The sequence below is a fragment of the Dermochelys coriacea genome, chromosome 4, assembly GCF_009764565.3.
Source record: "Dermochelys coriacea isolate rDerCor1 chromosome 4, rDerCor1.pri.v4, whole genome shotgun sequence".
NCBI classification, from domain to species: domain Eukaryota; kingdom Metazoa; phylum Chordata; order Testudines; family Dermochelyidae; genus Dermochelys; species Dermochelys coriacea.
The window spans coordinates 23,689,337-23,704,645 of NC_050071.1; the positions used below are offsets into that span (position 1 = coordinate 23,689,337).

The 15,309-nt window shown below is 37.6% G+C and overlaps 1 protein-coding gene across 1 annotated transcript in view; it reads left to right on the forward strand.

The window, feature by feature from the left end:
• The window catches only part of GRID2 (glutamate ionotropic receptor delta type subunit 2), a 1,041,562-nt gene that overhangs the window by 186,309 nt on the left and 839,944 nt on the right, over positions 1–15,309 (forward strand). The window contains 1 exon segment of the mRNA XM_038399416.2: positions 8,858–9,013. Coding sequence (XP_038255344.1) covers positions 8,858–9,013 — 156 coding nt within the window.

Genomic DNA, 15,309 nt, shown 5'->3' on the forward strand with positions numbered 1-15,309 from the left:
ACTTCATTTTTTAAACACAAGGCAATCATTTTGAAAACACCAATTGTTTTTAAGACTTTCTACTATGAAAATAAATAAAACAAACAATGAAATTCTTAGCCTGAAGCTACCTTTTTACCATACATAAAGCTAGAGATGAATGCAATGCAGACTTGAACACTCTTGAGCCTTTGGACCATTTGAATTTGGAATGCTTGTTCTGGATTCAAACAACCACAGTATGGAGCTAAACCTTGTAAAGCCCTATTTCTGTGATTCAGAACTGGAAATTAGAACCTTATTTCCTAACCATTCCTAAGTCTTGCCTCCAACATCTTTCTCCACCCAAGAAACCCCACTCCAGTTATTTTCCACAAAAGAAATCTACAAGGATGAACATTCTCATGGCTTACTTAGGGTGATATCAACTTGCTGTTCTCATCTACTGCCTTTTTGGAGCTTGCTTGCTTTGGGAAAAGGTAGAACTTATTACCCAACTTCCTCCAGTTTTGGTTCAGAAGTTGGGTTCAGATTTGGAATTGGAGAATTGTCACAGCTCAGAAAAAAATCTGAAACTTGACTAACTCTGTGCTCTCACTCATTTGGCCATTTCAGGAGAATGTCTTTGCAGAAGAAAGGACAGCTAGTACTGTTGTTCAGCGTGGGTGGGTCTCTCTTTTTTCAGAATCCCAATCTACTTATTGACTTTAGTGTGGTTAGGATTGTAAGAAGGCAACACTGTGAAAAGGCTTAGTTCAGGTGGGAGCCAGAGTAGCATGATGTGTTAGTGCATGTTGAAACTGTCAGCTTCAGCTGAGAAACAGAGGCAGCTGTGTCTGAGAGGGGAAAAAATGACAGCGGCATATAAGAAATGCTTGATGTAGAGATATGGGGGGCATCCAAAATTAATATGAAACAGTTCAACTACTGTCTAGTTCTTACCTTAGTAATTTGCCTTTTAAAAGGTGTAGGAATCATAAAACTAAGCCAACTAAAGGAACAGCTGTTGTTTCTCGCTCACTGAGATTCTATACTACAGTTTTTGAAATTATTAGTTTTATATTACAGACCTACTATACATTATGTCCAGGAAACTGCTCTTGAGCTAAACCTGACTGCATTTCACTTACTTGCACTGAGACTCTGGGAAAAGTACAGTGGAGAAATGTACTCTTCAGGTGACAGCATTATCATTTTTCAAGTGCTTTAAATTACTGGAGAGCTGCAGAGTCATTTAAAAACAAATTGTAAAGACAGATTACAGGGCATCCCTGGGCATCTTTATTCTTGAAAAAAGAAGACTAAGGGCAGGGTGGGGACTTGATAACAATATTCAAATATGTTAAGTGCTCTTTATAAAGAGGACAGGGATCAATTTGTTCTCCATATCCATTGAAGGTAGGACAAGAAGTAATGGGCTTAATCTGCAGAAAGGGAGATTTTAGGTTACCATTTTAGTTATAAGAGCAATTAACCTTAATAATTAAAAATTGATTTATTTATCAATATTTAATTTAATTCATTAAGGGAGGTTGTGGAATCCTTCTCATTGAAGGGTGTTTGTTGTTTTTTTTTTTTTTAAGAATAGGAAAGAGAAGCACCTGTAAGGGATGGGTCTAAGTTTACTTGGTCCTGCCTCAGTGAAGGGCGCTGGACTTGATGACTTCTCGAGGTCCCTTCCAGCCATACATTTCTATGAGTCTACCATTCTATGTTTGTCCCATGAGATGTTCTAGCATTCAAAGCAGGTGATAATAAAAGGTGATGAATACTATCATGGATGAGCCCTGGTTACAAAACAGCTTATAAGCAGGTTATTAATGCATGTAAGGCTAGTTTTTAATATGTTCCTTTTCAGGAACATTAATAACATTCAATAGGCTTATTGTCATTACAGTACCTTTCTATATGGGACATTGAAATGGGTGGTTTGGTAGACATTATTACCATATTAAACAGCTAAGTCCAAATTTGATAGTTAGGGACATAATAGAAAAATGAAGGGCTACTAACACTTATCCGGTAATTTATTACATAACATATATAATGCTATGACCACTCCTGTTAATCACCATTGAAACAGTAAAATATAACTCGGTGAGTAATAAATGTATGAAACAATATATACACTATCTTGATTATGCTGTGAAAGGAATACAACCTATATATACACTGTATTGTTTATGTATAATTAAAATTGTGCCAAAGCATCTTCAGATAACACTAATGATAATTATGGCTATCTTTTGTGAATTGCATTGCCATGTTTTCTCTTGCTGTACACCTTGTGTAATCAATTAAGCCAGGGCAAAGTAAATGCAGCAAATATGTAGATTGCTACTGTTTCAATTTAGTAGCATATTACACAGTTTTGCTTTCTTGTAAATGACTGCACAGGTTCAGGGCAATGGAGAATCAGACCTTTCCTGTATTTATGAGGCTTTGCCCAGAAGTACCTTTTTTGTACATTTAATTAATGTTAAAAGAAAGTGCCCTGTAAAATGTTTAGATTACATGTTTGTTTTTAATATACTATTAATTCTGCAGTAAATCCTATCTAAGGCCTGGCCTACACTAGGGGTGGGGGATCGATCTAAGATACATTGACTTCAGCTACGCTATTCTCGTAGCTGAAGTTGCGTATCTTAGATCGACTTAGAATCACTTACTTCGCGTCCTCACGGCACGGGATCGATTGTCGCCGCTCCCCTGTCTACTCCACTTCTGCCTCTTTTCGTGGTGGAGTTCCAGAATCTACGGCAGAGCGATCGGGAATCGATTTATCTAGCGTCTACACTAGATGCAATAAATCGATCCCCAATAGATCGATCACTACCCGCCGATCCGGCAGGTAGAGTAGACGTGGCCTTAGCAAATACAACTCAAGTAGGACTCCATTTCTCTTTCTTCTTCCCCATCCAAGCCCTTCATCCAAAAGTAAACTATACAATTCTGGCCTTTTTTACAAGGAGGTTAGTGAACCCGAACTGAAGAATGTGACATTGGATTCTTTCATTGTGTTAAAAACAAATTAGAAAAAGGTGGTGGCTCAAAACTGAAGAGCAGTTAGCATTTGACCAGAAGTGCCTGTCTGCATGATCTGGTAATTAATTAGCTGTACTTGGAAAGTGTTCATGTCTGTGTTGGTGTGCATGCTCATTTACATAAAGGGAAAGGTCAGACTTTTATCTCATCTATGAAACCTTGAGAGGCTATTCACCTTTCCAAATGTGAGCATAATTCCCATTGATGCTAACATGTATACAAAGTGCAGCAATAGAATTTAAGGGAAAACCCCACATATGGCTAACACCATTGCAAATGATAAGGGTAGAGGATACCATAATTTATAAATACTGAAGAGCTCTACAGATCTTTATTGCCCATTGTGACCAATGAATTGACTTTACACAATCTCTAAACTTAATAAAAGCTAAGGTTTCTCAAAAGACAAGCCAAAGACCTTCACTTTTATATGAAAGTGTCATCCTCCTATGTTGAAGCACATGTTTCTGTGCATGAGGAATTTAATCCTTTATTGCATTATTAATGAGTTTGACATACAGTACCTGCAGCATCAGCTCCTATGGTATGTAAATCCATTCAGGAAAGTTTACAACATAAGCTGAGTCTTTATTTTCTTTGTCAACCTATCAAGCCACTTTACTGCTCAGGCAGGATAGCAGACTCTAGAAGAAAATGTAATAGAGTGGAACACCCTCTTCTCGTGAAATCATTTATGACAAACAGACTTCGGAAACGGGCAGGGCTATAAGATTATTTTACTCCACCTTGCTTCACTCAGCAAAATGCAGAGACTTTGCTTGCTCTTCTACTGCATTCTTTTTACTTTGTTTTATTTTAGATGCTGCCAGTAGCATTTTGACATATTGGAAAGCCTGTAAATTCTCTCTTGGCTTCCGTACTTGAAACATTTAAAATTAGACTGGACAAAAGCACAGGAAGACTCATGGTAGGGAACAATATTCTTACCAGCAAAGATTGATTAGGTGACCTGATTTAATAGGTCACTTAAATGTCTTACCATCTCTGGGTCATAATTTGCTGCCCTCACATCAGTGGGTTACCTAGGTGAAATGAGAGCAGAATTTTACCCTGTGTTTTATGATAAGCCTTGGACATTGAGCAGAAATAATTTGTGTTATGCTCAGATCAGGTGGCAACACACTAAGTCTATCATTCAGCAAAGCTTTTAATCATGTGCCTTATTTTAAGTTTTGACTTTAGTGAGACTTCACATGCTCATAGTTAGGCTTATAGTAAGTGCCTCGCTGATTCAGGCCCTAGATGTGGAAACGTGGAAAACCATTCCATTCTGCAGCTTCTTAATCTTTCATTTAATTAAGTGAATAGGCCCATAAAAAAGGGGGTACTATTCTAATTGCCTAAACATGAGTAACACACAATTCATTTGTGAAAGTCCAGCAGATTGCTGGATAAAGCTGCCAAGATTCTTCACAGAAGAGGATGGCTTCACTGGGAAAATAATGCTTTTTAAATTATAAAAGCCTACTGTAATCTGATTAGGCACAGACTGTGTATTTACTCATTTTGCTATTTTCTCTTTAGCCAGTAAAATTAAAATTGGATGTTACTAGTGACTGAGAACATGTTTTTTTTTATTTGAGATACTAGCAAGCTTTTCTTTTCAGAGTATTTTGTTAACGGGTTTATAATCTGTGGATGTGTGTGTGTGTGTATGTAATGGATAGTCTTTGGGCTTGGTCATGTTTAATTTAAACACAGAAGCAAGCCAAAGAGCTGTGTTTCTTCCCCTCCCCCCGCCCCAAAAAATCAACCCTTCCATATTAAAAACAAACTTCCACAAAAACCAGTTGAACAATGGAAAGACTGTGGGCTTGATATGACTCTTACTTGCACAGTTATACATCAGCATAATTTTAGTAGTTTCAGTGGAATTATTTCTGGTCTCAGTGCGAGTTTAAATCAGAACTGGACATTGAGTATATATGTATGTGTATAATGGGTAAATACATTTTCTCAGTATATTTGTTTTAATTTGACCTATATGTCTGACTGCATCAAATGAAAGAGCTTGATGTTAGTTGACTTTCTTATGCTGTACTGACAAAATACAGAAGATTTTATTTAAGCGAGAGAAATCCAGCTTGTTGAGAGATTACGTTCTCTTTTTGTCTTCCCAATGTGTATACCTCATACATTTTGACAGCACTCTGTGTGTGTATGGGGGCGGGGGAGCAGTTTTACCATTTTGCTGATAGTCACTTTCTCTTTCTCATGCACTACGGATTTGGGGCTGGTGTTCTCTCTGGTCCATTCTTAACATCACAGGTGAGGGCAGGAAAATCCCTTACATTGAAACAAATTAACAAAACCCATATTGAAATCATTTAGGAAAACTTGTCTCAGACACTGAGATTCATGTGGTACAGGAATGGGGGAAGGCCACGAGGAAGCCAGTTGCAGCTGCCTCATTATGTGGACTCTCTGCTGTGGATTTGTTTGAAGTTAGAGGGCCTCAGCTGTAACATGTGAGCCAGTTAAAGTCCTCAAGCAACCATATTCCTGCTGGAGATTGGTGAAGTGCACAGTGCTCCAGACACTCCCCGTCTTAAACCTGTGGGGTCTCATGAATGTAGTCATGTTAGCTCCAAATCTGCTGGAGACTCCCCCATACCAGGGGAATCGGTCTGGAGGATTTCCACTCCCTTTATGCTGCAGGAGCAGAAGAGAGGAAGTAGAGAGTTGGGCCAAATTATCTGGCCCAGTATTAGCAGTGCTCTACCAACATAGATTATTTTTAAAAGTTAGGTATCTGAAAAAGAAAATAACAAAACCACACACAAACTGATATTGTCTCTTGAGTTACAGAATTGAAAACTTAATTATGTCTTCTAACTGAAACATCAATCATGTAGATCAGGCCTTATGTCATGTAGATCAGGCCTGTCATTTATTATTACTTAGAGTCAAGGGGGTCATTGTTCGGCCCCACACAGAGAGCCAAGGAGATGAAAACTCACCTCAGTACTCATTATGGTCTTGGATCCCCAGGCTGGGACTCAAAGTGACAGTGGGATAATAGAATAATGAAAGACAAATGTTTCATGTCTATAGTGACAGTGCATCTGTATTGCTTTACAAGCAATGCTCTGCTCAATTACTCAAACTCGAGTGCCCAAAATCATGCTCCTAAATCTATGAATAGGTTCTGAAATCAAGTGGCCTGACTTTCAGAGGTGCTGAGTCCTAGCTTCTCTGGCTGACTACAGTTCCACTATAAATTTTGCTTCATGGTGTTCGTTTATGATCTGTTCATGATGACAGAATAGCATTTACTGTTATAATCATGAATGGATTTTATGTCACTTGCCTAGCCACGTGGGACTGTTTGTGCTTCATGCTAGTAATAATACTTCATATTTTATAGCACACAATGTCTGAGGAACCTGATGTGCTTCACAAATATCAATGGTTTAAGCCTCACAGTAGAACAGCATCTTAGTCTCATTTCACAGATGGGGAAAGTGAGGCTTGCCCATGGTCATGCAGGAAGTCTGTAGTAAAGCCGGGAATTAGTTTCTGACTTAGTTCTATGTGTTAACAATAAGACCACTTGATCTAGCAGTTGCATTAGGTTTCTCCTTTAAGATTAAATGTAATATCGGTAGTTGAGAAAATACAATGTAATTGAGTTCAAACACTGGAACAAACTAATGCCAGTGAGGACAAGGAGCAGTCAGGCTAAGCTGTATTCATTAGAACATCAGATGTTTGGTTTAGAAAAGGGGGGAAAAAACACTTACCTAGTGCGAGAGTAAATGCTTAGCCAAAGTTCTTTCTGCTCCTTCTGTATGGATATATATGTAACATAATAAGGTGAAATTTTCAAACCTGTAAGGTTAGACTCTTAAATACATATTTAGCTATCTGATTTGCAAGGTGCTGAGCACTTAAAGCTCCTGTTAAAATAAAATACGGTTTGGGGAGTCTATTTTTGGATACACAAGTCCAAAATATTTGTCCTAGATTGATTTATAAGAAGATGGAATTGCTCAAGTCAGCTGTTAAGTAGTGGGCTGCTTGGTCTTGCTCCCATTTTAGTCAACAGGAGGTTGGCTATTGACTTCAATAGGACGAAATCAGGGTTTGTATGAAATTGCCCCTTATGTTTCACCGTGGATTAGGAAAATGGATATTTCCCTCCCATTTTTATTATTATTTCCAGGTTGATTTTAGTACAGGCAATTGAGATCTGTCATTCTTGAAACAGCAGTTAACTGATACTATTTGGATCACATTGTTACATGTCTTTCCCAGCAGGACAAACAACCTTGAAGCTGCACATTCAGTTTGGTCAGAATAAATTATTTTAAAGTGACACATTGCGCCTCGTAAGCAAAAATGAGATGGCTAAATGGGAAGAATTTTCTATTTAGCTACAGTTCATTATTAATGTGCTAATTTTTTTTTTTGAAAGGCGGAGTTGAATTTCTCCTGCCCTCATCCAAATTGTGAAATAAAGTTGAAAATAATGACATAGTAATAATAATAATAATAATAATAATTAATAATTAATTAAAATGGGTGTGTATGGGTGGAACTGAGAGTGAAGTAGATGCTATGTCAGGATGTGGAACTTTTATCACCTCTTCTGTGCTGATTGAAATTCAGCTTAAGCCAATCTTAACTAAAGTTCCTATCATCTTTGACTGTATGTATCACAAAACTCAGATGACACTGATTGGCTGTATTGTTGGAGGCATTAGCAGAAAGAAAAATGTGGCAATTCAAGAGCTCTTTTAAGGACTAAGGTCTTTTCAGATTAGGTTTCAAGGATCCCCTTTATATGTTAGATTTGTTGATGGAAAACATGCATTTTAGCATTGCAAAGTCTGCTTGATCTCACAACTCTGAAGCCTCTAAACGTATAATGGAATCAACCATTTTGATTTGAACCATGTGTGGTCTACTGCACATACATAGAAAAAAACATGCAATAGATGGACAACATTCAAAATTGCAGTCATGATGCCAGAAATACAGCACACAGTATTAAAGGATAAACCCTTTGATTACTCTTGAAGAGGAGGCTTAGTTAGTTCAATATCACTGAAAAATTGTTTGCAGAATTAAAACTGAACCAAAGAGCCTGTATCCTGCCAAGACATCCTGAATTTAATGTGTTTAATGTGAATTTCTGTATTTTTGATGCTTGGCTTGAATTTTTCAGGGGAAAGATAAAACTCTGCAGTCCTGTCAGATTTTTAAAGGTGTACATTATTTTCAATCACTTGATTAAAATGTAATTAATATGTTAACTTTAAGGATTGGATCCTCAGTGGGTGTAACTGTTTTGCAAATCTGATAGAAAGTGGAGCTTTGATTTATACCGAGGATGTTTCCTTATGCTGATTGTCCTGGCTAACCCATTTTCCGAAGGATTTTCACACCATGTCACAGAAGTGCTGGTACAATTCTAGGCTTATTCTCAGTATCCAACCTTGATCACATTACCTTTAAGTTCCTTAATTGTCATTTGGATGAGGTGTAAAACTGGTGTCTTGGCCAGTTATAATCCATTAAATATATTCCAGAGTGTCTCATTTTCCTTGCCAAATTCCAGTGTGGGTAATTTATATTGTGCCTCCTTAAATTCCCCCAGTTTCTCTAGTTAGCTCCAATGATTATCTTTATTTTCTGTCCTAAACTTTGTATAGTTGCTGTGCATTGTTAAACAGTTAAGTTAGAATCCTGTAACTATATTTATTTATCTTACAGGTGGCTGCACTATTGTGCTGGGTGAAGGGATGCCTTTAAATTGTAAAACTTGTCAAGTCAGCATGAAAGAAGAATGTTTGTTTCTTTTTTCCAGGGGCAATTTTTGATGAATCTGCCAAAAAGGATGAGGAGGTGTTTCGTATGGCAGTTGCTGACCTCAACCAGAATGATGAAATCTTACAGACAGAGAAAATCACATGTTCTGTGACATTTGTGGATGGCAACAACCCATTTCAGGCAGTTCAAGAAGGTAGGATTTAAGATTTTCTCGTATTGTTTCTATGTGGATATAAAAGCCTGTATACAAAGTGCCTTAATAGTCAATTATAAATGTGTCCTCATCCTGCCTTTCTGCAGAACTTGTGGGATGCTGGTATTTCTGTGTTGTTGGGTGCTTTAAAAAAAAAAAAAAAGGAAGGACGCTTTACAATAGCATTGCATGGAAATTCACTTTGAATAGGAATAATACTGATATGCTTTGTTCTGGAAAATAACTGAATATGGAATATGAAAAACTTACTGTGATATGAAGCAGCAAATCTTGGTTTGAGTCCATGTTTGTTAGCAAAGTTTCTTAGAGAGAAGGTAGAGAGGAGTTTGGCATAGTCTGTCTTGCATATCTCCTCTTGAATGGTGCTAGATGATTTTAATGTACAGCCAAACAGAAGCGCCTTTTTCCATGACCTCTTAATACTGCCCGTTGGTTTTATTTCACTCAACTACTTTTACCTACTCAGAAACAAAAACATAAGTTTGTTTTGAGGTCAACCCCTTGAGGCTTTACAGACTACAGTTACCTATTTTATACAAGGATTTAGAGATAACCTTCAAGTCAAGAAAGTAACCTGTCTCAAATATAGCCATTCTCTGTGGGTCTCATATGCTTAAATAAAAGATGAGTGTGTTGCTATTAGGCTAAGATGACACAGATAGTTGGTACCTTAATTCAATATTTTCAAGTCTTTTGGAACAGGATTAATAAATCATTGGTGTGACTGAAAATGTTGGCTGATAAGGCAGCTATGTGAAGAACTTCTAACTGTCAACTTAAATTTCATGAGCATTTATCTTGTTTCTTGCTCTGACATAAGAAATAACTCATGCAGAGTTGAAATGCAGAGCATATGTTTATTGTAGAAAGACTGTTAATTATATAATTCAAAAAAGAGTTTATTTAGTAAATGTACCCTTACTGCATATTATATTTACATTACTCCATATGCCAGGAAAAATACAATTTATCAGTACAAGTATAAATGTAATTTATAAGATAATATTTTTTGTTTGGAAGACAGAAATGAATGTATATTATTCTATATTCTTTTTATTATTATATAGTAACACAGGAAGTATGTGGAATTTGCCATGTACAGTAGTTAATTTGCCAACAATTAATCCACTATTGGCACTGCTTCTGTTAAAATTAGTGGCAAAATTCCCATTGACTTCAATGGGTAAATTCAAGATTGTGTCAGTAAAAGATTACTGGTACTACCTGATGTTTTTCACTGGCAACCTCACTAAAATTCAGCAATTGAGCATTTTACTACATTTTGCGGGGAGTGGTCAGAACCCATGTGGGTAGCAGTATAAGGAGGTAATGCTTTGAACAGGGCTGAGCTATTAGATTTTGAAAATAGTGTGGATTAAGATCTGAGAAAAAACTGAAGATAGGTGCATTCAAATTTCAGCTTAATGTGAGGGAGACAGCTTTTTTCAGGTCAGTGTTGTATTTGCATTGTCAGCATGTGAATGGTGCTGTCATAGGTTCAGGATGGATACAACTAGTTGATGATGCGTACTTATATCTGACAATAAACACCATCAACCATAAAATCAGGATGACAGATTTCATGAAAATATTTTTTTAAGCTCTGTGACTGTTTAAGAGCTTAATAAACTCTTACATAAAGAAAAAAGAAAGCATGAATGCCTAAAAGTTGTGTGTGTCAAAATAAACAGTTAATTACTTATAGTTTGATGCTGAATTGCTCACTTTCATACAGCAATTGTGTTTTTCACTCTTGGAAGATGTCTCTGTTTTTAAATTTGAAATCTGAGTGGAGTAGATGTGAACTGAAATGAAATAATCTTTAAGTAATCATGTGGGTGGGATAATGTCTATAACACTGAGATGATGCTCAAGAAAACATTTGCTAATAAGAAACCTATTTTCTGTAAACCTGTGATCGAAAGCAGCCAAACAGAAAGGTCCATTCTGCTAACAGAGCCTAAGTTATCTATAATTGTTGGACTTAAACTGCCCATATTTTGTTTCTTGGGGTGCAGTAACTGAAGGGAAGGAGGGAGGGGGGTTGGTTAATGGTTGTGTGTAGTCTGCGAACTCATAACTGATGTGGACGTCAGCCCTCAGACGTTTTATATGTCGCTTTATTAGACAAAGCTTATTTATTTCAGACTCTACATTTGTACTCTACCAAATAGTCGTCCTTTGAATATGCTCTTTTATATTATTATGGTGCCCTGACACTCCTTAGATTTGTTTCTTAGAGTGTCTTATTAACCGTTCTGATATCATTGCACTGCAAAGCTAGTGGTTTTATCCCAGCTGAACTTTGAGTGAGTTGCCTTCTACCAATGGAGGTGCCCTCAGGTACAATACACATTTATTATAGATCACTGAAATATGAAATGACATTGATTTTATTAAAATGAAGGAAAGGTTCTCCCTTTGATGTAAATTCTAATGGAGAGACACAACAGCTATAATGGATCATCTCAGTGCAGTCCCACAGTAAGATTGAAATGCCATATATAAAATTATCAAGATAGGAATGCTTATTCAAACTGCAGTCTAACTAAACATCTGTAAGTGTGTCATAATAATGTTTCTTCTGGATATATGGTTCTGAGAAACACAACACTGGTACATTGTTATCCTTTGCCTATTTTATACAGGCTTCACAGAATTTCTATTTTACAGACAGTAGTAAACTAAGGTTATCATCTTTCCTTGGTTATGGTTGCTGAAGTATGTTGTGTTCATGAGGAGGCCAGAAAGAATAATGGATATGCTGTGGTGCTATAAGGGAAAGCACCACACCTATTCTCTGTAGCAACAAGGCAAGAGAATATAAATCTCCAATCCTCTCATGATGGAAATCTCACATTTTAAGCATTGTCAAACACAATGAATTAAGACACCAGATTGCTGTTGGTATAAATAAATTCTCTTCCTGTGAGACTTTGATTCATGGTGATATTTCTTCATTGTATTTGCACTGGGGTGGGGTAGGATTTTAAAAGGAGTTGAGTTCTAAAGTACGCTAAAGAGTGATTTTTTTCTGAAAACCAACAAGGTTCTAAAATTTTTAAAAATGGATTTTTTCCCTCAATTGGTCACTTGCTCAAAGAACAAGTGAATGAATTCATGTTCTTGCCTTTCAGGAATCCATCTCTGCTGTGCTTTTAATTTCCTATTTTTTGCTTGCTTAGAATGTTCTTTCCCTGTTTTTTTTTTCTATTCTAGGGCTCTAATCCTTCAAAAAGCTCCCAGATTTTTCCCTCCTCGAGTTACCTTTCCCCTTCTTTCTTCTTGATTACAACAGTGTCATTCACTCAAGTGTGCAATGTACAAGACTGTGCACACTTATCTTTGTTCTTAGCTTGGGTGTCATCGATAGAGAGACAATGGCAATTTCACTGTTCTGTTGATGATGCTATTGGTATTCAGTATCTTCCTCCATACCTGGCTTCTTACTGATTAGGCTCATCACTCATAGTTACTTTATCTCCTTTGTTTTTTATACATTTTCCTTGAATCATATTTGTGGAACTTAAGTTTATTCCCATTTAGGGAAAATTCTGTCATTTCCACTTCTGGAGACTCCTCCTTGTGATTCCAGAGGAGATTCAGGAATTATTGCCTACAAGCTTCCCCACCTGCAGAAAGAATGGGGGAAGTTGGCATTCTTCATCAGAAATCGCTTGGGATGCCCAAATAGCTCACTCTCGGGCAGCCGGGCTTGAAAGGCTTTTGGCAATTTGACAAGTAAAAATGAGAAGAGCTTTCCTGGCAGGCATCCAGGAAAACGAAAAATTTCATGTTGGTTCTCTCAAAATAAACATTTTCACAGGAAAAATGTTCAAAGAAAATTCTGTGTGTTTGGTGTGTTGTCCCGTTTTGCGATGAAAATGTTCCCCAGACCTCATGTTATTTCACAGGAAGGCATTCACATTTTTCGTTGGTCTCTAGCTGCTGAGTCGTCGTGCTTGTCCCATTTCCCCTGGCAGCACACTTCCTGCAGTGTCCATACAGCCATTCCCCCCGTATCAGTCACTGCACAGGTTCTGCAGGCATTTGGGTTCATTGAGATGTCATTAACAGCTGGTTGGATGTCTAAACTGCTGGGCTCAGCAGGTCCCACTTCAAAAACCTGTGAAGTCCAAACCACTCAGAGTTCCAACTCTAGCACTTTGAATCTGTAATGCCATTAAAAAAAATCCAACACTCCTTCCAGAAGTTCCAGCTCAAATGTAAATTTGAGTGTACAGAGTTTTCCCAGTTTTTATTAACCTGAACATTTCTTCCAGATCCTGACTTGTAACTAAGCATCATAGACAGACAGTGAATACTGTGAGGAACCAGCCAGATTAAATTCACCTTTTTCTTATGTCCTCTAATTCTTATCTTTTTTCACTCTCTCTCATACTCTCCAAGTTTAATACCATCTAAGGGTGAGAAGCCTGCTGATGATTGTGGAGATGCTCCTATTATCGTCCTTGCATTTGAGCCATGTCCGTAGGTCTCGATGCTTCACTTGTACACACATTAGACACATTCAGGTAGCACATTGCCCCATAACTAGACCCACTGAATAAGAGTAGCAAAATCAGGCCCACAGTGAATGTCAAAGTAGTAGACTTGAATATATCTGGTAGGTTTGGATGGATTTAAATTGAAGTTATATTTTCATATGATATAATAATGTGCTACCTACACATTTTACTTAAGCAACATAACATTTTGTATCACAGTGACTTGCTAAAAATAACCTGTACATAGTGGTAAATAGCAAGTTTTTTTAAACAAGATTGTATTCTTTTATTTAGACTTCTTTTGTAAAATTGGGTAGGAGTTGTGATACAGGAGGGCCAGGGAGCAGTGGGACAGTGTTAGATATATAAGCTCAAAGCTAATTGAGGCGTGATTCCCTGTAGACTAGGGAAGGTGGCTGCAGGTTAATTGGAGCACCTGCAGTCAATTAAGGCCCTGTTAGGAACCTAATAAACCCTCCTGCATCAGGCAGATGGAGGAGGAGGAAGGAGAAAGGTCTGGAGCTTGCAGGGGTGTTAAGAGATTTGCAAGACCTAAGAACTGAAGTAAGGGAGACCCTGCCTCAGCAGGACCGAGAGACTCCCTTCTCCCCAGCATCTAAGGATGGAGGATAACCCCATTAAGGGGGATGAGGGTAAGAAACCCACAGGGGTTGAGAGGGGCTGGGACTCAAAGCGAGGAGCAAATCCAGACCCCTCCCCTGCTTCCCTCCTCCACCACCTTCCTGGGCTAGTAGTGGGCCCCTTGGCATGCAAGAGCAGGGGCAAAAGGTGGCATCTTAGCTCCCCGCCAAGAAAAGCATAGGATCCCCCCAAACTCAAATCGGCTATCTTGCCACAGAGTGGCAATAGGCTATTGTATAGGAGTGTATAGGCTATTCCTTCTGTAGGCTGTATAACAAACTGATGCATTGCTAGCAGGTTTGATTTAAGATGTTTGAAATCCTATTTGAGAAACATTAGTGATATTAAAACCCTATACATATGGATTTTGAAAATTAAAAATTGTCCAGGTTAGTCACAGGAATACAAATACAGACACCAACTCAAGCCTTCATAATGTTTTTTTGAAAGCTGCTTGTGGTCAGTGAAATAAATAAGGTATTGAGTCATAACTAAATGCATTTCGGATGTAGAGTAGCAGAGGTTTGTAGAGCAGCAATATATGCGAAGGTCACATACAGGTTTTCATTCTAGGAAGTTTTATGGTAAGAAATTATGACATGATGTATCCATCTGCTCTGGCATTTTGGGACTAGATGGAATGTGATAAGATTGTTTGTTTCTCTGATTATATCAACAAATTTCATGGATTGCTAACTTTTCTGTCAGTTGCATTGCGTGTTAAAACTTCTCAGCTTTGCTAGTGCTGTTTATTATCTGGTGCATGTTCAGTCTGAGTTCAAACCTTTGAGATTGCATTTTTTCATGGCCCTTTAATTTCATTCCAGGTTTGCTTGCTTCTATTACCAAAAACAGTATTTTACTGCAAAAGGATGGGTTAATGTTGAAGAAAAAAATCCACTTTCTGTGCAGAATTTTAAAACGTAATAGAGCTTGAGAGGAAAAAAGTATTTGAATTGGAAAAACAAAACAAAGACCGCCCTATTCCAAAGGCAGATGCTAATGGAAATATTTGCAATTGCTGGTGATGTCTGAGATTTGCAGTAATACTTCAGGAACTATGAGCTAAATTCTGTCTTGGATTACTTACACCATGTCATATAGGCATAATGTTGTTGCCTATCC